General features: G+C 36.5%; 1 protein-coding gene across 1 annotated transcript; it reads right to left on the reverse strand.

Annotated features, from left to right (window-relative positions):
• Positions 1–1,786: 1,786 nt before the first annotated feature.
• On the reverse strand, positions 1,787–16,536 carry LOC125682344 (CD209 antigen-like protein D). Its single transcript, XM_048922847.2, has 4 exons — positions 16,443–16,536; positions 5,953–6,213; positions 3,054–3,248; positions 1,787–2,646 (listed from the first exon to the last, which is right to left on the reverse strand). The coding sequence occupies exons 1-4, from the start codon at positions 16,510–16,512 to the stop codon at positions 2,441–2,443; spliced, it is 732 nt and encodes a 243-aa protein (XP_048778804.1). The 5' UTR covers positions 16,513–16,536; the 3' UTR covers positions 1,787–2,440.
• Between the last annotated feature and the right edge of the window lie 9,009 nt (positions 16,537–25,545).

The following is a 25,545-nucleotide window of genomic DNA, read 5'->3' on the forward strand; positions in this document are numbered from 1 at the left end:
CATACAAATATATACGAACAATCTTTAAAAATCTTCTCAAGAACCACTGAGCCAGAAAAGCTGATTTTTACATGAAAACTTTCTGACATAGTGCAGATTCAAGTATGTTCAAATCATGGCCCCCGGGGGTAGGATGGGGCCATAAGTGGGGGAGGGTCAAAGTTTTACATACAAATATAGGAAAAAGCTTTAAAAATCTTCTTCTCAAGAACCATTGGGCCAAAGAAGTTGACATTTACATGAAAGCTTTCTGACATAGTGTAGATTCAAGTTTGCAAAGGGTAGTTTGGGCCATAATAGGGACAAAGGTTTTACATGCAAATATATATGGAAAGTCTTCAGATATGGGCCAAGGTGACTCAGGTGAGCGATATGGCCCATGGGCCTCTTGTTACTATATACTTTTAATTTCATTTAGAAACTAACAATAGTTTATTTTTAACAATTTCTTTATTGGTTTAACTGAGTAAAAGATGAAAAATTTGAAAATTAACGACGTAGTAATTTGCTTGTGTATTGATTTTGACGTAATGTTTGCGGGCCGGAATATTTCCGGGCATATATCGTGTGATATATACCCGCAAACTTTTAAAGAAAAGAGAAAAATGAAATTGAAAGTATATAATAAAGAAATATATAGTGTCCTTGAGAAAAAAAATCACATTCACGCCTCGCCCAGTACGGTTTTTTTCAAGGACCCCATATACTCCCATATTGCCCCTCTTATGACCGGATAAGTATCTGTAGTTCACATAATTACAGCTCCGCGGTTGATTCACGAATGACGAAAGTCGGGTTTAAATGCTGGGTGAGCCGGAGTTACCCCGAGTTGTAATTCCGTTGCAGATTAAAAAATAAACCAACCTTTTTAACGTCCCGCTCGAGAATTTTTTACTCATGAATATGGAGACGTCACCATTGCCGGTGAGGACTGCAAAATTTAGGCCTATGCTCGGCGCTTATGGCCATTGAGCAGGGAGGGATCTTTATCGTGCCCCATCTGCTGTGACAAGGGACCTCGGTTTTTTGCGGTTTCATCCGAAGGACCGCCCCATTTTATTCGCCTCTTACGACAGGCAAGGGGTACTGAGGACCAATACTAACCCGGATCCCCACGGGACCTACACCACCCTTACCTGATCCAAACTTTCGAGGCTGTTGAAAAATTGCAATTCTCTAAATTTCGCTTCATTGGGAAAGTCCTATTTATTGGAACTAATTGATCCCAGGAAGGGTAATATCCAATATGATTGGGAATAAACAAAACAATGGCAACTCCATTTATTTCTCTGCGTGCAAACTTGGCAGAAAGTGCAACATATGATCCTCATATGAAGTGAGTTTCATATGAGGATCATATGCAAGTCATGTGTGTATCTTATCAAACTCACTTCATATGAGAATCGTATGTGACAAACATATGATTCTCATATATATAAAATTATATGAATTTCATATGAATTGATTTTCATATGATTATCATATGATATAAACTTCATATAAAAATCACATGATTTTCTCATATGAAACTCGTATGAAAGAAATTAATGTGTATCATACATGAATTTTAAAAAAGGTATTTCTTTTCTAACAAAGCAAAGTATACCGATATCGTAAATTCTCGCATATTTGAGGATTTGAGAAAAAATTACTGGTTCATTGCTCATTTGATGAAGAAATTTTGTACAATATTGGTTTGAAATCTGAATGTTGGAGATAACACAATTTTTATTAATATATGCTTTCTAAATAATGCATTGAAAAAATAGCAAGCAAAATTTTGTCATGATTCAATATATTTTAATTAATATGTACAATTTTAACCTTATTCAATCCAGGAAAGGGGTTGATAACAAAATGATAACATTTTTTTTAAATACGTAAACTGGGGACTATTTAATTCACAGAGCATATATTTCAGAACGAGATCGGCATGACACTTCCTGATTACAAAGTGTTGTATATAATACAGGCATTTTGGTAAGCTTTATCAAGTAGAAGAATTAATCTAAAATTTGTATACTGATGAACTTAACGTGTCTTCGTTTTTAAGGTCATGTCAGGTAAAAGTATGAATGAGATTAATGTTGGAAACACATTTAAAATGTTACTCAACTAAAAGCTTTTGATTGATTTGAATGAGACTTTGTGCCTTGAATGTTTATGATAAAACAAGTTCACTTATTGGAAATCTTTAACATATAAAGGTTTCCCTAAAAACTACCTGGGACTAAAATACCCCTTTATCCCGTGTGGCATTACTGTTTATTGTGAAGGTTAAAGATTGAATTCCTGTTAATGATTGGGATGTTACTTACAATGAATGCCAATTATGAAAAATCAATTTCCCCTGGTTAATTGCATTAAAGCTTGAAAAAGCAATATCATCCTTTACACGTCATCCTCTCAACATGTACATCAATGATCGATCTCTCCTCCATTATAGAACTTTTTCACACAACACAGCGTGATTGTAGTTGACATGGACATCGTTCCACTTGTGCGAGGTCATTTCGATACAGATTGTTGGGTACCCGTTAGATGGCTGCCCGGTACCCCAGTAAAACGAAGTTATCTCCCTCCCATCAGCATACCTCCATGTGCCGCCGGATTTGAGCGCGTCTATACGAAAATTCGACACACCAACTACACGAAGAGAAAAAAGAGTATCTATTGATAAATGAGCATTCAGTAAAATATTTTAAAAGAACGTTTATTCATACATGAGCAATGTAATTCATTTGTAGTAGTTAGGCTTATATTGACCGTGATGGTTAGAACACCTGACTAGTAATGCAGGGGTTCCGGGTTCGATTCCCGGTTCATCCACAAAAAGATTCTTCTTACCCATATTACGTTTGGTGCCGTGACCAGAGTTTTCAAAAGCGAAGAAATTGAAAGAGGGGTATGCAGTGAGGGCTAAATGGACCGTAGTTGTCGGCCTGGATAGCTCAGTGGTTAAAGCAACTGACGAGTAATGCAGGGGCCCCACGTTCGAATCCCGGTCCAACCAAAGAAATTTCCTCCATTCCTATACTACATATTGTACTCACCGCCTGTGGGAAATGTAATAGATTCTATGAAATTTTGTTTCATTGATGAATCAATAACCATTAGCCTGCCTCCAGACTGACTACACAATTGACGAGCGTACGTGTTGTTGGCCAGAGTCGTGTCGGCTTTGTAGCACACGGAGAAGGGAGCGTTATAAACGTAACCATTTTCTGTGCATTTTGAGGCTGTGAAATCTACAATGCAAAGAAATGAATTCCGGATAATCATGGTATCTGATTGTATTTATTAAATGATACGCTATTCTAAATTGAACACGATCATTCAGCAAACAATTCTAGTAGAAGCATTGCATTTTCATGGTGCAAGAGTCTGAGAAAGGGGATATCGCAACGGGACCGTTCGTTTATGTGTTCATGTATGTGTGTGATTTAGAGAGATTTGATACTTCATAAGCTGTGCTTTGTTATCAAGAAGAACCTTATCGACTTTGGAGTCTAAGGTCAAGGTCAGTACGGGACTTCATGAATAGATTGAATGTTGCTTAACATCCCTCTCGAGAACATTTTACTCATATGGAGACGTTACCATTTCCTGTGAAAGGCTGCAAAATTTAGGGCTGTGCTCGGCGCTTGTGGCCTTTGAGCAGGGAAGGATCTTTATTGTGCCACACTTGCTGTGACATGGGTTCTCGGTTTTTGCGGTCTCATCCGAAGGACCACCCCATTTAGTCACCTCTTACGGCAAGCAAGGGGTACTGAGGACCTGATCCCCACGGGATTCATGAATAGAAAAAGCTTGCAGACACTCATTGCGAGGGGATGTATCCTGTTTTGCAGAGCTCTTGTTAATTTGTTTATCAATGGTGATAATCATTACTTCTCCTAATTCTTCTTTAGAAAATTATTGATTATTTTTTCATTAGCTACATTCGACTTGGCGAAATGTTACTGGTCACAGTCACGTCTGTCTGGTAATAAGCAACCTTTGCGCCAAATAGCAGCCCCTAATGTCGTTTATCTCTTGGGGATCCGGGTTAGAATAGGTCCTCAATACCCCTTGCTTGTGTACTGATATATATTATATATACATAATTCATTGTTGTTGTGGATGCAGAAGATGCACAAAGTAATTGCAAGTGTGAATGAGTGAGTGTAGATTACAGTTTGTATGTATAAATGTGTTTAAAATACAAAAATAAAACATTTTAAAAAGTATTCTTTACAACAAACAAGAAAATTGATACCGATCAATATATTTTAATTAACCTTCATTAATGATATACGCACTCGTTTCCTTAGAACAGTGATTTAGGATTTCTTTGACTAAAGGTTTGTCTTGGATATACTTCCGAGTTAATCAATTTCAAATACTATAAGCATCGGGCATCATGTACAAAATGTATATTTACCAATGCATCATTTACATTTAAAAAGATTTATGTTTATTGTCAGTTGTCGATTTACCGGCCCTCTGATCTAAAATCTTGAAAATGGATAATCTGATCCACTTTAATTAGTTCTTGTGAAAATCCCAGTCGTGAGTTGTCATTTCACTCTCTGCTTGGCTGTTTGGTTTCAATAAAATTCAGATCACGCGACGCCTTTTTATTTCAATGTAATTGGTCAATAAGAACAAAAGTAAAACTTGTTTCATTAAAATCCGTGTGAAGCCTCGCCTTAAGTTCTCACATGCTTGATGATCGAACCAAATGTGGAATGAGAGAAACTCTGTCCTCGATTTTATATTCTTTATAGGAGTTATGAGATTGATCACTGTTCGTTATCTTCACAAAACACAATTAGTAGTATTTAAAAATATTGTACAATTAAAGCTAATAAAACATGGTCATTTCGCGGTGAGAGCATTCAAACTGAATCAATGCAATTACCTAGGAATAAACTTCAACTGTGATGATTAGTCCACTAAAAGACAAAGACATGTTGTTGACCAATAACGGAAGGCGTCACAATCAATGGTTCTTTGGAACAGTGTAATTTCAATATTGAAACAAATCGCGCTATATGTTTGATGTGTCTATCGATAGTATACTCTACTTACTCCTTCTAATTATCTAATTATTAATTAAAGTATGTTAATAAAAGATTTTTTGAATTACACATAAATACTTTATACCAAGTTTGGCCCCGCCCTGGAGTCAGAACCTCTACCCCGGGGATCCTGAAATTTACGATTTTGGTAGAGGCTTCCCCGCTCTACATCATTATTCATTTCGTTTCTCTTAAAGATACGCGGTTGTAGAGAAGATTTTTTAAAATTGGTCAAATGACAGTTTTTGCCCCGCCCCTATAAAGCCTCAGGAGTGAAGGAGTCCTGAAGTTTACAATTAATGTAACATATGTCCCAAAGATGCTTCATACCAAATCTGAAAAGAATTGAAATGGTAGTTATCAAGAAGTTCAAAAATTTCCAATTGTTAACGTACGACGGACGCAGACCAACTGCAATACTCGGGTGACCTAATCACATTTAAGACCGCTCACATAATACCTGTACCTGTGACAGTTTTTGACTTAGCACATCGTGCTAGTGATAGACGGAAACTGATATTTAAGAATAAAACCACTTAACCCTCCTTGTCGATAAGGTAAATCGATTGACATTCTTGGAGAATTTCATATTTCAATTAAGAAAGCTTAATCATTGGTAACATTTTTAAATAATACACGCGCATAAAAATGCAGTATTAATATGGTAGTTGTGCTTATGGAATGAGGGTTTCAAACTTGGGGTATGACCCTTTGGAAGGGGGTGGGGAGAAGGCGAGGGAAATATATCATTTGCACTTAAACTTTTTAAATATAATAGATTCAATTGATAAAAATATTGAAAGAGCGTTAATTATATTTGTGTACCTAACTGTTAAACTCGGGGCTTGGCAAAAGTAGTATAATTGGTGACCTAGGTTTAAGCACCTACCGTGTTCATTCGAGTAGGCTGTTCTTTGAACAACTGCAAAAAGGGTATCTCCATTGTACCCCGGGACAGTATGGTTATACAGCTGGCACAAATCGCCGTCAAACATCACGGACTGACATCCGGTGGTGAAGTGACAGGTCTCAAAGCACGCCACCCGTGTGGTGGACTGTGTGGCGTACATCGGTTGGAGAGGAAGAGTTCCGGTGGACACTTCCGGTATCTGTCGTTTGAACGTCGTTTGGATGTAGTCAAAACAGCGAACTACAATTTTAAGATGAGAGGAATAAAACTGTTTTTATAAAGGTTGATACATTTAGTATCATTAGCCAGTTAGAAGAATCCAACTCATTTGAGTGTTTATTGGGAGCAAATTCTATTTTACTGTGTTTTAAAACATTTTTTTCCCCCAAAATCTTGAAACATGTAAATTTTTCATAACAAGTCTTTTACTAGAGTTGTAATGATGGATAGACCTAATGAATATGAAATATTTATAGCTTTGACCTGGACTTAAAAGTTCAATTTCAACAGAAGACACAATACTGTACATAATCCAGTGGTATCAATCTAGCAACAAAACAAACTTAATCCTATGCCAGTGACGGATCTAAAGGGGGTACCTCTCCTCATTGGTTGAATGTTTTGGTTTAGAAAAGGTCTTCTTCTTTCTTTTTTTTACCAAAGCCTAGACCTCAACTGGAATTGTGTCCCCTCGGTGGAATTTCTCTATCCCACACTAGTCTTGTACTAATGAAGGATTATATTAATCCCACATGGGTAAAGTCGACCTCACACTGGTGATAATGTGAGAAAATTATATGGCATCAATGGAATATACATGAGACAGTGAACTACTTTCTCATGCGGAATAATACTGACATACCGTGTCCTCTGAATACTTCGGCAAGTCATTGGCGAGTATTAAATACATGCATATGGAACTGATATATTATCACCCTGTTTAACCCCTGGTTTGATATGAAACACAATTTTAACTTGAGGGTTTCGTGTTAGGTGTAACCCTTTCACATTCTTTGCTTTGGTGCTGGGAGAAATTAAACAATGTGCAAAACACTCTGTTGTTTGTTTGTGTGATGTTCCATTCAGTAATTGTTCACTTATATGAAGTTTTACTCGTAGAAAGAAGTGAAGTGCCACAAAGACTGACCTAAATATGGCGCTCAGTGACGTATAACAGTGACGAATAACAGTGAGAATTCTTAATCGTGCCAATGTCACTTTCACTTCCAATGAGGGGCGACCTGTTTTTCCTTTTGCTATAAAAGAGTCGAAGCCCTAAATATGGTATGATGAATTATACCCTTTTCTTTTTTTGAAAATATATTTTCTTTTGTTGTCGTCGCTGTTGTTGTTAAAATTTCCAATAGCGTAGGACATGTAATCCCCATTACCCCCGCTTGTCTTGCTGGTTTTCGAGCACTCTTTATTTCATGTTTCTCATCAACCTTGAGAGTTTTCGTTATAAAGCACTAAAAAAATACTATGCCCTGTATATAAAAACATATAATATGCCCTGTATATAAAAACATACTATGCCCTGTATATAAAACATATAATATACCCTGTATATAAAACATACTATGCCCTGTATATAAAACATATAATATACCCTGTATATAAAACATACTATGCCCTGTATATAAAAACATACTATGCCCTGTATATAAAAACATATAATATGCCCTGTATATAAAAACATACTATGCCCTGTATATAAAAACATACTATGCCCTGTATATAAAAACATACTATGCCCTATATATAAAAACATACTATGCCCTGTATATAAAAACATATAATATGCCCTGTATATAAAAACATACTATGCCCTGTATATAAAAACATATAATATGCCCTGTATATAAAACATACTATGCCCTGTATATAAAACATACTATGCCCTGTATATAAAAACATATACTATGCCCTGTATATAAAAACATACTATGCCCTGTATATAAAACATATAATATACCCTGTATATAAAACATACTATGCCCTGTATATAAAAACATACTATGCCCTGTATATAAAAACATATAATATGCCCTGTATATAAAAACATATAATATGCCCTGTATATAAAAACATACTATGCCCTGTATATAAAAACATACTATGCCCTATATATAAAAACATACTATGCCCTGTATATAAAAACATATAATATGCCCTGTATATAAAAACATACTATGCCCTGTATATAAAAACATATAATATGCCCTGTATATAAAACATACTATGCCCTGTATATAAAACATACTATGCCCTGTATATAAAAACATATACTATGCCCTGTATATAAAAACATACTATGCCCTGTATATAAAACATATAATATACCCTGTATATAAAACATACTATGCCCTGTATATAAAAACATACTATGCCCTGTATATAAAAACATATAATATGCCCTGTATATAAAAACATACTATGCCCTGTATATAAAAACATACTATGCCCTGTATATAAAACATACTATGCCCTGTATAGGTTAATCAGCATCATAATGTCCATTCAATCAAATTTAATTTCAAATCATCAACATCATGTCGAATATCACTGTAATGTACAAATCCAATCCTGGGCCCTATTAGGCATACAGGCTTAAGAAAAGAAAGGGAAAAGTGACAATCAAAAGATCAAGTACTGGGAAAAAAAGAGTGTACAGCAAATTAAGCTGTCCAGAAATACAGTTTATGTATAACAATATTGTATTCTATATATAAAATTAATTTTTAGAATCTGTGATATGTAATGAACATTTGTAGAATAAGAATCCGAGTTATACCTGGTACATCTTGTCTGATTGTAGAATCTATGGTATACATTATTTTATAGAAACTTGTACATTTTCTACCTCTTACATTGTATATTATTGTTTCTCATTTCAAAAAATGCTGATTAAAAACTGACCCAGCTTGGTTAACAACATGTTATCTTCGTTTGATATTAGCCACAGAAATTGTTCTTTACTTGACAAACTTAAAAAGTTTGTATTATACATGTATTTAGAAATATGAAAAAAGGTCTTCTTTCACTTGTATATAAAGGACAATCAGTAAGTGAGTGAGTCTCATCTTCCACACAATTCGTGTCTTATTGCAAATTCTTTTGTTTCTCTCAAGTATAACTTTTTAACGTCAGTGTTAGTTATTTTTTCATACTTCCCACTCTCAATTCTGAGATTGTGAGCACTTATTCTAAATTTGCATATTATCTTTCTTTGTTCATAATTTTTCAAAAATAAATATTTTTCAATATTTAGGTTTTGTTTGAGATCGAAATATGTGGTCAATTTGCCAGTGATGCAGCCTTCCGCTCTTGTCTTAAACCAATATTCCAAAAAAATTCTCTCGTATTTTTTCTTCCAAATATCTTTTGAAAGTTGATATTTTCATTGATTTACAATTGGGCCGTGATATACCTAATTTGTTAGATAAATTACATTTGTAAACCAACTTTTTACATTTGATTTGCCCAAAGTAATACTTTCTTTATACGCACTATATAATAAAGTATGTTCAGGCATATTTTCAAGTATATGCCAGTAAGAGAAACTAGCTATAGGAACAGAATAGAAGATCGGTAGTCTGTCCAGTTCTAATAAAATTGCAATATTTGAGCTTTTCTTTCCTGCTCCAGTTATAAATTTACAGAATTTTATATGCAGTTTTCAATCTCCCATGTATATAAAAACATAATATGCCCTGAATATAAAAATATAATATGCCTTGTATATTACCCAGCTGTATTTAGAATGTTAAATAGGTAGGATAAATAAACTTTTAAAGAAAAAACGGAAACTTATTTTCCACTGGAGTATATTACGTAGAAAAGTGATATTTATGTTTATAATCGTCACAATGGTTATGACGTCAGATATCACAATTCACATGACGTCACAATAAGCTTACATACACCATCCGTTGCCAGTGTTCTTCGATACTGTATTTTTTAAAATGGGCCTTGTCCAGAGCTGTCTGGGCAAGAAAAACAAAGTGGGTATCATGGAGGAGGAGGTGGAGGCATACAAAAAGATAAAGAGAGAGACAGAACATGAAACACAGGAGGATACCCAGAAAGAGCCACTCCATAAAGTGGTGTTTGGGAGCATGAAGATGGATGAGGAACATACACGTATCGACGATACTACCAATGAGACGACTGCGGCGGCCGACGTCGTGAAGGCGAAGGGAGGAGTGTCTTTCAATGTCGAATTTCACTCATCCGTGCCAAAGCTGCCGCCTATATTTATGAAAACGAATTCCAGGGTAGTTCGGAATCACGAGCCTGAGAAATGGAAAGGTATGCTCTCTCTCTCTCTCTCTCTCTCTCTCTCTCTCTCTCTCTCTCTGGCGTTTTGAAAAACATTGAGGACTTATCTATTTCTATTTTCAGAGGAACAGGAGATGCTCATCATTGAAAAACAAGAAAGGGCACAAGTCAGGAGAAACGAAGCCCGGGAAAAGAAAATACTGGCGGCGCAGAGACCAAAGGCCGCAAAATTCCATCGAACAATACATGTTGCATTCAGTGATAACCCTTACTGAAAAATGAAAACACCTCTTATTCTCTTCCAAAGAATTGTTATATAACAACAAATGTGTAAAATACAATGTTTAATTTGGCTGTTAATTGTGTATTATGCTGAAATTTTCCAGAATGTGGGCCTTGGTTACAGATCTAAGGTTAGCGAATTTCCTATTCCAATTTCTTTCTTTCTTTTTTTTTATTAGAACTAAACTGGTTCGTGTGTTTTGGAACTTAGGGACTCCCCGGAATATCCAACCCGTATTTCCTGTTCAAAAGTACTCCAAATTGTAAAGAATACGTCCGATTAGTGAATTTCAAAAAGCCCTGTTGTCTCCTCTTGTCTTTAATAGTTTTATAAGTTTATTTGACGCACTGTGAAGATAAAATGCAAGTGCATGGGGAAATGGTACGGCGCCATTAGTCCCGCCTCACGTGGCGAGAACAGGTGAAATTACACTTCTGGGAATTATACTACAGACTTTCAAAGAAATCTATTTTTCTATACATGTATTATAATGTAATTCCGCTTGATGTTTTGTTATATTATTCTTTTTTACCATGCGATGTTCGTTTATGAAAATAAAAGAAAGAAAAAACTCATGTAAATATATCTTTTTCTATCATTTTGGTAAACGGTACTCCTAATTTGAGGAGATTTGGTCTCTAAAATACAGAAAATAGAAAAGACGTGGGAGAAAAAAAAAAAGAAGTTGGCCAAAGACAGAAAGAAGGGGAGAGCTGTCGTGATCGCCCTATGTCTTCCCCCTTCATCCCCCCCCCCCCCCTCCTGGGACGAAGTGGATTGAGTCAAGTCATAATTTAAATTCAATAATTTTAGCTTTTGAAAATAGCAATTATATATAGTTTGGGAAACGTTCTCTGGAACACATTAATTCAAATAAAACGAGGATATGAAGGGATCAACACCGAACTCCTTTATAATGGATTCATGCGAACAGTAGTGGTAAAGTAAAGTAAAGTAAATTTTATTTAAAGTCGGCACTATATACATTCAACATGTCAAACACAAGCTTTGTAGAGCTTTTTAACCTGGGGAAGTTGAAGAAACCCCAGAGAGAGAGAGAGAGAGAGAGAGAGAGAGAGAGAGAGAGAGAGAGAGAGGATGTGGTCGGTTTGATAAACTTTTGATTACACGTATCATTATTACGATAATCAACTTTACCCGGTATTATTCCCGCGATGTAATAGCATTCTACTGGTACACATTGAACACGACCACAGGCAATTGCATCGCTTGGGGTCGAATTTACTATATAAAGAGTACTCTTTATATAGTAAATTCGACCCCCAAGCGATGCAATTGCCTGTGAACACGACTGACTGGAGAACGCGTCAAATATAACTAGCCCCCAATCGTCATGTTTAAGAAATGCTCCCGTTGAGAATTTTTCACTCATATTGAGACGTTACCAGCTGCAGGTGAAGTATCGCTTTAGACTTCTGCTTAGTGCTTACAATGTAGGGCTGAGAACCCTCACTGATACGACCCTGAGCCCTAAGCATAGGTTTGTAGTAGTGAGGTCTAAGTTTGTGGTACTTCACCTACACCTGATGTCGTTTCAGTATGAATTCGAGCCCCGTTCGTGCCATCGCCGCGTCAGATATAGGTAGTGATTGCTCCTTCGCCAAACGCTCGGCAGTTAAAAGTACAAATCACGGGTCTTTCGGATATGCCTTCAAAAACGGAGGTCCCGTGTCACGGCAGGCGTTGGCACGTTTAAGAACCCTCACTGCTACGGCCCTGAGCGCTGAACATAGGTCTAAATTTGCGGTATTTCATCAGCTGGTGACGTCTCATTATGAGTGAACAATTCTGACCTGATCTCCTTTTATGATATCGTCATCATCTGAATTGAAAATGATGTTAATTTACATCAAAGACAACAGTAATCACTGGTATTAAACTGATGATGGTAACGATCGTTACTATCATCCCAAGATGGCGGAAGGGAATTCTGGAAAGACCACGTTTACTTATTATATCTATTTGTATTGTTTATTTGCGAATGATATGTAGGTAAAAAATATTATTTTATCTTTTATACGGCTCATATGAACAGAAAATTCGTCGTTGAAAAAACAGCGAGGATGATAGTAACGAAAGTTCTTACGTTACTATCATCATTCATTTCCGTTACTATCATCCTCGCTGTTTTTTTCAACGACGAATTTTCTGTTCAAAAGATAAAATAACTACGGAAGCCGATAGGTACCAGGGCATAGAATTAATATTTATTTAACTGGCGGCCGTCACTTAATTTATGTGGCGGCCGCCACTTAATTTAACTGGCGGCCACCACTTATTATCTGGCGGCCGCCACTTATTAACTGGCGACCGCCACTTATTATCTGGCGGCCGCCATATAAATTAACTGGCGGCCGCCACTTAATTTATTTGGCGGCCGCCACTTAATTCATGTGGCAGCCACCACTTAATTTAACTGGCGGCCGCCACTTATTATCTGGCGGCCGCCACTTATTATCTGGCGGCCGCCAGATAAATTAATTGGCGGCCGCCAGTTAATTTATATGGCGGCCGCCACTTAATTTATGTGGCAGCCGCCACTTATTTTAAATCATTTATATGGCTGTCACCAGTTATTCAATTCCTCTCTCTTTCTCTATATCTCTCTCAAAATGAAAGGGGTGCAATCCATCCCCAATGCTTAGTAATATGTATGTGATATATATATATATATATATATATATATATATACACACACAATTAAGAGCATTAAATTATTGTTTTTCGATTGTACTGTTAAATACGTAGAACCACAGGGCTGACCCTCCATTTATTTGAACGTTCAATTTCTATTATTTTCACATTTAAACTAAATTATTTTCACATGTGAAATAAGATTAATTGGCCCCCACCCCACTCTTTTGGTGGTAGTAATGAATGGTAAAAATGTAATAATGAATGAACTGATCAATTGAAGGATGAACGGAGCTCCCTCCCTCAAATTTAGGAGTACGAAGTTTGGACAAGAGACATTTTAGGTTCCTTTTCTGCTTGTCAACAATTGTAGAAGACAATTTCTCCTCCGACTGTCCCTATACACTTTGAAAAACGATGCTGCGTGTTTGCGTACTATTCTAAATCTTTTCAAAATAATCACTCAGCGATACGAATTGCATTGTTTTTGCAATTGGCAGCCGCCATATATAAATTAAGTGGCGGCCGCCAGATAAAATAACTGGCGGCCGCCAGTTAATTTATATGGCGGCCGCCAGATAATAAGTGGCGGCCGCCAGTTAATTTATATGGCGGCCGCCAGTTAATAACTGGCGGCCGCCAGATAATAAGTGGCAGCCGCCAGTTAAATTAAGTGGCGGCCGCCACATAAATTAAGTGGCGACCGCCAGTTAAATAAATATTAATTTTGTACCCTGGCACCTATCGGCTTCCGTAAATAACACCTGATCGTAGTTGTTACTAGTGTATGATATTTGTTACCTACATATCAATCGCAAATAAACAATACAAATAGATATAATATTAAGTAAACGTGGTCTTTCCAGAATTTCCTTCCGCCATCTCGGAATGATAGTAACGATCGTTACTATCATCAGTTTAATACCAGTGAGTAATGAATGTAGTAGAACTTAAGTTGCCGGAAACGTTGTAGTCTCACGCGCATGGGCGAGAGAAGAGGGAGGGGGGGGGGGTGACGGGTGATTTACGTGCTCCATAATTTTTGCGACCATCATTATGGTATATACACACTGTACACCGACAGCGTATGAAGTTCATCAAATTACGAACAAATGTGGAATATTCTGCATTAAAAGAGCTTGACGTAGCTCTTCTAGCATTGTCTGTGTATTCAGACTCCTTCGTACTCGTCGCTACGTCTCATTCCAGACGTGTTCGACTGGTGAAAGGTCGGGAGAAACAATAGACCAATGCAAGCTAGTGACATTTTGTTGTTGCATGGAGTCGCCAACAACACATGCAGTGTGTATCCTTGTTTTGTTGAAATGGTGAACGATTGTGGAGGCTTGGTAACGCACAATTTAGTTTCGTTAACCGGTCCCCGTAAGATTCTCCAAAACGACAACAGATGTTCTTTTGTTAAGAATTTAGGAGTCCCCCCCCCCCCCCCCCCCCCCCGCTTGCATTTCTCATCTGACAGTACTGAATAACAGTCAAACGTCACAGTACTTAGCGTTCTCCAGGTCGACTAGTACTGTAAACTATGTGTAAAATGGTGTGGCCATCAGAGCTATTAACATAAATATCTGTCCGTTAAAAAACATTCGTGAACCTCTGACGTACCCTGCACCTGTATCTCAATGACGTTTCAGCAAAATAGGGCAAGACGGTGGGATAATGCAGACGGGAGTTGGTTTTTCAGGGTGAACTTTCTCTTTTTATAAAAAAAAAAAAGTCCAAGGATTGCCCTGGCGGTCAGAATTAGTGATTGGAAACGACTTCTATCATTAATCGTTATTTTAAAGCAGGCCGAATTATAGAATAACTACTGAGGGATTTGAATTTCAGACTACGCGAAATTACTTACGATACTTCATGGAGTACAGTAGCTGTAGAACTGACGGAACGTCACAATATTTTTTTTCAGAAAGCTACACTATTTTTTTCAGAGAGCAACAGATCTGCAGCTAGGAGTAGGGCAGAAAATTTTAACACATAAATCGAGACATACTAGAATGTAATGATGTATCTAGCATTTAACAATAAAGAATTTTACCTTCAGAGTACGCGTTATAAGAATATTTCTGTTTTGAAATTAAAACTTTGTCCAGTCGGTTTTGTTTTCTTTGAAAGATGCACTTTTTATCCTAAAGAAAGGAACTAGTCGTCTCGATGTTTTGTACGACTTTTTTGAAGATGCTGGAGTCGTTAGCTTTTTAAAACAATACATCTGTTTGACAGTATATTCTTCACTTGAACGATGTCACTATGTTCATGTTAATCAATTACATTAGTCAGCTCCACGATTACATTAATCAAGTCCTTACATTAGTCAGCTCCACAATCACATTAATTAAGTCCTTACATCAGTCAGCTCCACAATTACATTAATTAAGTTCTTACATTAGTCAGCTCAACGATTACATTAATCAAGTCCTTACAGTAGTCAGCTCCACGATTACATTAATTAAGTCCTTACAGTAGTCAGCTCCACGATTACATTAATTAAGTCCTTACATCAGTCAGCTCCACAATTACATTAAGTTCTTACAGTAGTCAGCTCCACGATTACATTAATTAAGTTCTGACAGTAGTCAGCTCCACGATTACATTAATTAAGTCCTTACAGTAGTCAGCTCCACGATTACATTAAGTTCTTACAGTAGTCAGCTCCATGATTACATTAATTAAGTTCTTACATTAGTCAGCTCCACAATTACATTAAACTCTTACATTAGTCAGCTCCACGATTACTTTAAGTTCTTACATTAGTCAGCTCCACAATTACATTAAGTCCTTACAGTAGTCAGCTCCACGATTACATTAAGTTCTTACAGTAGTCAGCTCCATGATTACATTAATCAAGTTCTTACATTAGTCAGCTCCACGATTACATTAATCAAGTCCTTACAGTAGTCAGCTCCACAATTACATTAATTAAGTCCTTACAGTAGTCAGCTCCACGATTACATTAATCAAGTCCTTACAGTAGTCAGCTCCACGATTACATTAATCAAGTCCTTACAGTAGTCAGCTCCACGATTACATTAATTAAGTCCTTACAGTAGTCAGCTCCACGATTACATTAAGTTCTTACATTAGTCAGCTCCACAATTACATTAAGTTGCACAGTATCGCGATTGGTAAGTTCCCACTTTTAGTTGGCCAACAAACTGACATTCTCTTTTCATGATACATAGTAATACAGTAAAGTAGTATATGATTGTAAAACAACAACAAGATGACTAACCTGAATGAGCAGTTGTTATTACAACGAGGAGAGCTCTCAGCTTCATTTTCTTCCCTCTCTCCGTGTCCATTCAGCTGGCGAAAAACCAAAGCCAATGATAATATTGCTTATCTGCTAGGTGGATGCGTAATCAATAACGGATTTAAATAGCCTAATGTAAACATTACAAATTAGATAAATCTTGCCATTTCGAAAATTAATAAATTTAAATATCCATGAAACCAGTCGCACAAACTAATTAGAGTCTGGCTACTATTTTTATCTTAATCAAACCTTTTTGAAAGTTCAGTCGAGTTGTTCTGATCGAAGTTTATCTGTCTGTCAACATCTCATATCTTCTCAAGAACCTCCGGCCCAATTTTAACCATATCTAACAAAATGTATTCTGAAGTTCCTATTTCACCGAAGGACCAAGTTCACTTTATAGGCGAAATAATTAGATTAAATTAATTAAGAAGAAGTCAAAATATACATATAAGCGGAGGGTTGATTAGAAAATTTCATCCTTATAACCACTGAAGCAGAAAAGCCAAGCTTATATGAACGTTTAGTGCACAGGGACTACCGGTAAGCCCGTTTTGGGCCCAAACTCTGTGATATAGAAAGGGTTTATTTATGGTATCACAGAGTTCAGGCCCAAGACGGGTTTAGCCCCTGTGGTTTAGTGTATATAATGAATATTTACATTTGGTATATCCAGAGGTCCGTGTTTGTCCAACTCTGAAATTTGCATTCCTTATACTATATGATTAGCTATGACATTGATCCCTCTCCGCTATCTTCACATTTTGATTACACTGTAGCTATGACATTGATCCCTCTCCGCTATCTTCACATTTTGATTACACTGTAGCTATGACATTGATCCCTCTCCGCTATCTTCACATTTTGATTACACTATAGCTATGAGATTGATCCCTCTCCGTTATCTTCACATTTTGATTACACTGTAGCTATGACATTGATCCCTCTCCGCTATCTTCACATTTCGATTACACTGTAGCTATGACATTGATCTCTCTCCGCTATCTTCACATTTTGATGATTACACTGTAGCTATGACATTGATCCCTCTCCGTTATCTTCACATTTTGATGATTACACTGTAGCTATGACATTGATCCCTCTCCGCTATCTTCACATTTTGATGATTACACTGTAGCTATGAGATTGATCTCTCTCCGCTAACTTCACATTTTGATGATTACACTGTAGCTATGAGATTGATCTCTCTCCGCTATCTTCACATTTTGATGATTACACTGTAGCTATGACATTGATCCCTCTCCGTTATCTTCACATTTTGATTACACTGTAGCTATGACATTGATCCCTCTCCGCTATCTTCACATTTTGATGATTACACTGTAGCTATGACATTGATCCCTCTCCGCTATCTTCACATTTTGATTACAGAGTACTGACAGTAGCTATGAGATTGATCCCTCTCCGTTATCTTCACATTTTGATTACAGAGTACTGACAGTAGCTATGAGATTGATCCCTCTCCGTTATCTTCACATTTTGATTACACTGTAGCTATGACATTGATCCCTCTCCGTTATCTTCACATTTTGATTACACTGTAGCTATGACATTGATCCCTCTCCGCTATCTTCACATTTTGATGATTACACTGTAGCTATGACATTGATCCCTCTCCGCTATCTTCACATTTTGATTACAGAGTACTGACAGTAGCTATGAGATTGATCCCTCTCTGCTATCTTCACATTTTGATTTGTTCAAACAATGACTGAATCGAAACGAATCTAATTGGATTAAAAGATCAATACTCTGGAAATGAAGGCAGTAAAGTCTTATGCCTCGTTCGCACGGATGCGCATTAAATTTTACTTCGCATCAAATCGCGACGTCAATTTTAATTCGAAGTAAACTAATGCGCATTAAAATCTCCGTGTGAACGCGGTTCAGATTTAATTCGCATTAACTTACGTTTAATGCGAATTAAATTCTTCGTGTGAACAAGGCGTTATTTCAAATCTTTCGACATTCTATAGAGAAATAATTAAAAATAAAAAGGAAGGAAAAAATCAGACGGATATGTAAGATCTTTTAGATTTTGATTTTGTGCAATGGTTATGGAAAATAAATTGTTTGAATATAATAGTAAAACCGTGTATGAATGAAAGTAAATTATCACATTATAAAAATTAATTGTTTATGAAAAAATAAAAAGCCCCCAGAACTAGAATGTAACTTTAATTGGAATTTGAAAATTTAAGGAATCTTACAATGTCTTCTCTAGAACCAACAGGGTAGAATTTGTCTGATAAATAAGCATACATTCTGATGTAGTATAAATACAGCTTTTGACGCTACAATAAAGGTTTAAATTTTTACATACAAATATTATTATAGGAAAATTGTTTTAAAATTCGAAACAACTGTAACGATGAAATATGTCAAATCAATATATAAGGACATTTTTGTGACCATAATATTTTCCCGTTTTTAACACCGTGACCCCTGAGGTCAGAGCGGGGCCACAAAAGGGTTAGTACTTCAATTTTAGAATATATATTACGAAAATTCATCCAGAAATATTCTCAAGATCCACAATGATATATTCTACCACGGTTATTGCAAAGATCAAAGGAATGCCACTGTCATTATTCTATGATATACCTTCATACGTACATGTATTAACTGATTATAAGAAAGTTGATACACATGTCGCTTGCACTTCGAGTTCTCCTAATGCAACGATAAAGTCGATGACTGATAATTCAATTTAATAATCATAAAAATCAATTAATATATATTGTAAAACAAAATTCATAAATGACCAAAGAACATTTGTCATTCAGTATAAACCATTCGTCTGCATTCTGAGAGCGATAGGCCATAGCGATACACAGACTAGTTTTTCTTGAACTGTTTTCAAAGCAATTGATATAATCCGTTAACATCAAACTAAATACTTCTTCATATTAAATTTAGAATATCCCTATATATACATCTCACCTTTTTCGTCCACAGGTGCTTGTGGACAGGACTTCCGGTACCCCCCTTCTTTTATTTTTAAATGTTCAATTCCTTGGGTATTTCGGACGTATTTTTGATAAAATATGTAACTTCAGAGTTTATCTATTTCAATGGAATACACAAATCTCGCATAGAAACCGTTTTTAAAAATGTCATATCACCGATCATAATATATGAACAAGGTGTGCAACTCGGCCAGCGACATGTTGAAAAAATCTACACCTCGCTGAGAAATCCTATCGAAAAAACACCAATAATGCATATACCAACTGAAAAGAACGGTCATTCTAAATCTACTGATGATCCGTGGATTAAATGCATCGCTATTTGGTGCGCAATAACTACTTCACACCGCTCAATTTCATCGTTTTAACCTCGCCACTTCTCATTTCTGACTATAACGAACGGAAGTTGTAATGCTGGAATATTTCTGTCGTTTCCGGGCACATTTTCCAAGTAATTACAGCGTTACCTAAGGAATTTTGACGAGCGGCAGGTCGGGGAGATGTCATACTACAAGTCTCTTCAACTCAAAACCCATCTCATCTCTTTTATTTGACACAATCTTGCGTGCATTGATCGGACAGGGCTTCATCTCTTCCACTGGCAGCCAAAAAGGAGGTCACAGAGTACGAATTTGTTGTACGCGCCGTGTGATTGTTTCGCAAAGACATTGCTTAGTCTCGGGATCATCCGAAGGGTCTCGGGATTATTCGCGGACCAATCACACGACACGTTATAAATTCGTACTCTGTGACCTCCTTTTTGGCTGCCAGTGGAAGAGATGAAGCCCTGTCCGATCAATGCACGCAAGATTGTGTCAAATAAAAGAGATGAGATGGGTTTTGAGTTGAAGAGACTTGTAGTATGACATCTCCCCGACCTGCCGCTCGTCAAAATTCCTTAGGTAACGCTGTAATTACTTGGAAAATGTGCCCGGAAACGGGGACCCCCTGTTTGTTTACAAATTTTTGTTTCTTACCTTGTGTATTTTATTATACCGGTAGAAGGCCAATCTTTAAAGCTTACAAAAAGCGTGAAACGATTACATGAATCGAAAGAGGGATGAGATAGACTGGGAATTCATACATTTCAGAGAAATTATTGCCACCAAAAAAAAAAATTATGAAAAAGGGGGGGGGGGGTAGTAATATCCATACTTCAGGTGCCTGTGATATTTCTAAGCCGTAGTAGAATAGAAATAAAGTTCTTGTTTCTCTGTATGTTGCAGGATAACCTCCTTGATCTCGAAATGTTGATTGAAATATAAAAGGCCCGGCTTTTATATTTCAAAACAATATTTCTCAATCTCGGAAGTTATCCTGCAACATATTCAAAAACGCGATCATCATTTCTTAAATTTCTCAAGTAGTATGCATAGAGACCAAATTTTTCTGACACAATGATGACCAAAATAGAGTATCGATTTCACATCTTAATTGATCTCTCGAAATTTTCAAATGTACGATGAAAGGTGAAGATAACGAACAGTGATCAATCTCATAACTCCTATGAAGAATACAAAATAGAAGGTGGGGCAGACACGAACCTCTGGATATACCAGAGGTGGGATCAGGTGCCAAAGAGGAGTAAGCATCCCCTGTCGACCGGTCACATACGCCGTGGCCCTATATCTTGATCAAGTAAACGGAGTTATCCGTAGTCAAACACGTCAGACAGCACTCAACACCCAATGATAGGTTGTATTGGCAAACTAGATTGTTATAACGACCATATAATGTGCGAAATGCTGACTTTAATCAAGACTGTTATCATTAGTGAATATGCAGCTTAACATTCCCCTTATAGTTAGATTTAGATGTTCCGCACCATGACCCTTTGGTCTTAATGAAGCTACAAAGGAGTTTTATTTACAAGGAAATACATAGGAAACTTTAAAAAAAAATGTATCTCAGGAACTACAAGATTAAATTATGTCACATAAAAAAGCAAGCCTCCTCGTGTACTGTAGATTCACTTCAACGATTCGCAACAGCAAATCACACTTTCACATTTAGAAATTTACAAAGGAATATACATGAAATGAAATTAAACCAGTTTTCATTAAGATCTTTTCAACGGAGCGTCACTTGCATGTCAGCATTAAGTTAGAACACGCCTATCGTAACTCACACTCCGCAGTAACCATTTCCAAATTCTACTCGTGAACGCCTTCCCAACCCCCGTCACAGAACCAACATTCTGAAATTCATAGTTCTAACCACGCTCTACCCACCAATACAAGGTGACCATTCAAAACACTTGCATTAGAATAATATTTACATTTTCAATATTTTTGCCTTTGATATCTTTACGAATTGTAATGATAATCATTTCCCCCATGAATGTCCTGTAGTTGTGAATAAGACGCTTCATGAGGTATTCCCGACAAGATTATTCCAAAGATATGTCATTTGATTTTACAGCATTGCTCAAACAGCAAAATAAAAAAAATATATATAGAACAAGCAGGACATTAAAACAATTGGACTAAACTGTGAAGTATTTTTCTTATAATTATATTTCCAATGTTCTTGCCTTCAATATATTTACCAATTGAAATGATAGCCATTTTCTCGTGAATGTAAATGATGTGCGTATGAATCTTGATAAATATAGTACGACTATTTATTCCGAAAGAAATGAAAGTAAAATGTTAATATAAAAAAAAAATCGGTTTTAAAAATACAAGAGGGCATCACAGGAGCTAAGCCCGTTTTGGGTCCGAACCCTATATTTATGGTATAACAGGGTTCGGACGCAAAACGGACTTAGCCCCTTGTGGAGGGCATGGACAACAACTTTTCACGCCAGCATACTTTTCATGTTCCGCGCTAGTATGCTGGTGTAAAATGCCGCAGTTAATGCCCTCATGTATTTTCAAATTTGAAATTCATTTGTTAAATATGTCTGCAAGATTGTCACGTACAACATAGGAAAATCATTACCAATTATCTACTGTTAGAATGGAATAAGCGATAAGCTGACATCCATCTCGACAGCCGCACTATTTACTATTTGTAAAAGCGTATGTATGATTTTGCCTATACTAGTAATTGACTAAAACAGTATCAATGATTATCTATATCCTCCGATCATCGTCCGATATTGGTGTTGTTTCTTGTAAGATCCATGTATAGCAAACTACATGAGCGGATCAAAGGATTTACTTTTGATATATTGAAGATTATATTGATTGCTGGAAATTGTTTAACGTCCCGCTCGAGAATTTTTCACTGAATGGAAACGTCATCATTGCCAGTGTGAAGGGCTGCAAAATTTAGGCCTATGCTCGACGCTTACGGCCTTTTAGCAGGGAGGGATCTTTATCGTGCTACACCTGCTGTGACAAGGGACCTCGGTTTTTGCGGTCTCATCCGAAAGACCGCCCCATTTAGTCACCTCTTACGACCTCTTACGACAAGCAAGGGGTACTGAGGACCTATTCTAACCCGGGTTCCCGATGTATTGGAGAAGAGGTGAAGGATATTTTAATTATTTTCCGAAGGAAGGGAATATTTATACTGTCAGGTAAATAAAGACACTGGCAGGTGTTTACGGGACATTGTGAATATTCCTGGATTCAGACAGACAACGAAAAATGTCGATTTAAATTATTTAAACTACCTTCATTCAATAATTTCTATTATCCCTTTTTGTAAAAATAATTTTAAAATTATTAGAATAATCGATTTTCTTTAACCTAATTTCACATCTTTTTAAAATGTCGCTAACTCAAGTCAATTACACGAGAATTGATTAATTGACTTGAACTAGGAAACCCTAATCAAAAGCACCAAATTACACAGCACTTTATCAAGGGGTGACTCACTCAACAGATAAAATAAAAGAGTAGTTGCATTATTGTTTTCAATATCAAGTAATATTTTTAGAATCCTCACTGCCAAACTAATAGTCTAAATTACAATGCAGAACTGATGCTAAATTTCCGATGTTAGGTTCACTCTGAACTTATAAAGTCAAGAGGGTCATGGACCATTAGGGTAATCTGAGTATCACACCTTACAGAACATAAATTAGAAGAGTTTCTGTAGATATGACTCATAGAGTACCACTCTGGCACCGGAACCAAATCATAGAGATTATAATTCTATCAGTCTAGCGACAGTCTCCATACCCATCATGAATATGTACCCGGTTTGTGGGCTAGATGTTCAAGAATAGAGGAGATATGAATGCAGTTTTGACAATGTTATCTCCCTGGAGCGTGGTTCAGGGGCCAAAAGTTTCACTAAACTTCGTTAGGGTTGAGTAGGCGAGTTACAGAGGAGCGTAATTGTTTGCAGATATTTGATGGTTGATTATAGCCAACAAATGGACTTTATTTCCAGTTCACCATGACGATGAGAGAGGTAAGACCTTGACAGAGTTGCTTCTAAACGGTAGGGGTTTAATCATCATATTATATCGAACTTTTCGCCGAAATTTTCAAGCGATGCAGCTGGTAAAACAGAACAACAAGATGGTGGCGTGATATACCTTGTGAATATTATGTCTACAGGAAGACAATTTTTTTTATTATAGATGTTTAAAACGTCGAGTGCCTGTGCTATACACCCATCGTCGCTAGCCACAGCTAACTTAGTCCGGTAGTACCTACCCTACCTCAAACCGTGGCTGCCTGTTTCAAAATGACGCAATCATTTCTCTTTAACCAATCACAGTTACAACTAGAGCAAAGCTCGTTGCAAAGCAACGAGAGGTCTTCCGTCGGAGCTGTGTGACATAAAAACCTTGAACTTGACCATATGTCCTTGGGTCAGGTCCTAATGCAGCCTCAGTTAACATGAAAATCTGTTGTAAGAATGAAATCTAAATGTTTCTTCATTACTTGATATGGCCAGGACAGGGTTTGTATTTTCTAAAAAGTGAACTTGACAATGTGACCATGGATCAAGGCCAGGACATATTCTTTGATCATATGGAAACTTTTTATCAGTATTAATTAAAAAAAAAATTGCCATTAGTAAGATATATTAAGACTCTAATCAATTTTTAATTTTTAGACCTTTAGAAATGGTGCAAATGACCTTACATCAAGAATATTCATGTTATGGTCATTAATAATCTTTATGTGAAGAATGAGCTTACGGTGTATTTTTAAAATTAAATGACATTTGATACAGGAACCGTACATGAGCATGTGTGTGTGGGATCTAACTTTCGCCTTCTTTCCCTCTTGATATGTTATACGTAACATCACCCCGGGAAAAATTATTTGAAATACTTATCCAGTGATTTTACAAAAGACGAATACAAGTTAAGTTTTTAGAAAGAAAATAATCAACTGTGACAGGAAGATAAGTACTGTAACGATATAAGTAGTTTGGCTACGCTGGCGATTCTGACTTCTCGTATGTAATTATGAAATAGTTTGAGAATTTAATATATATCATTGAAATGAAGCTATAAAGGTGTACTATAAATTTTTATCGTTAGGTGTTTAATAAATTTATACTACTCAAGTACATGCGTGTATGATCTCATTCCACGAATCAGTCTTTTGAGGCGCTCGTGTATGTGGGATTAAATTCTTTCAGCATTTAAATTTTCAGTCCCAATAATGAAGAAAATATTACTATTTAAATTTATGAAATTTATGGCTCAGGACATACAATAAAGGTTTATAGCTGTTACCAATATTTCATCATACAACAAAATTATGATAGTATAATATTCAGACTGAAGAAAATAATTCATCGAGTTTGAATTATTTATACATACAAATCAAATAAATTGCTCTCAAATCTTGAATATTTTATTAAACTTTAATATCTATCTGCGTAAATACATGTAGGTATATTATGTACAGTGTGCACAGAAGTCGCGAATGAATTTCACGCCAGGGGCACGTGCCGAAGTTACATAATTTGGACCAGGAGTTCTGAATCAATGTTTAAAGAACCCCCCCCCCCCCCCAAAAAAAAAAAAAACACCGTACGGTTGCTCCACGAATGACTGAATGTGGGCGGAGCTTATCCATGGTCAATGTTATTTACCTGGAATTTACCTGGCCAAGAGATCGGTTGTTGTGTATATTTATATGATATACACAGGGAATTTCTCAGGTTAT

The sequence above is a fragment of the Ostrea edulis genome, chromosome 2 (assembly GCF_947568905.1).
Source record: "Ostrea edulis chromosome 2, xbOstEdul1.1, whole genome shotgun sequence".
NCBI classification, from domain to species: Eukaryota; Metazoa; Mollusca; class Bivalvia; order Ostreida; family Ostreidae; genus Ostrea; species Ostrea edulis.

Coding starts and splice junctions, on each gene's coding strand:
- LOC125682344 (XM_048922847.2), bottom strand. CDS start 16,512: ATGGACACGGAGAGAGGGAAGAAAATGAAGCTGAGAGCTCTCCTCGTT. Junction 6,214..16,442: donor AATAACAACTGCTCATTCAG/GTTAGTCATCTT, acceptor TTAAAATTGTAG/TTCGCTGTTTTGACTACATC. Junction 2,647..3,053: donor TATTACATTTCCCACAGGCG/GTGAGTACAATA, acceptor CTCTTCGTGTAG/TTGGTGTGTCGAATTTTCGT.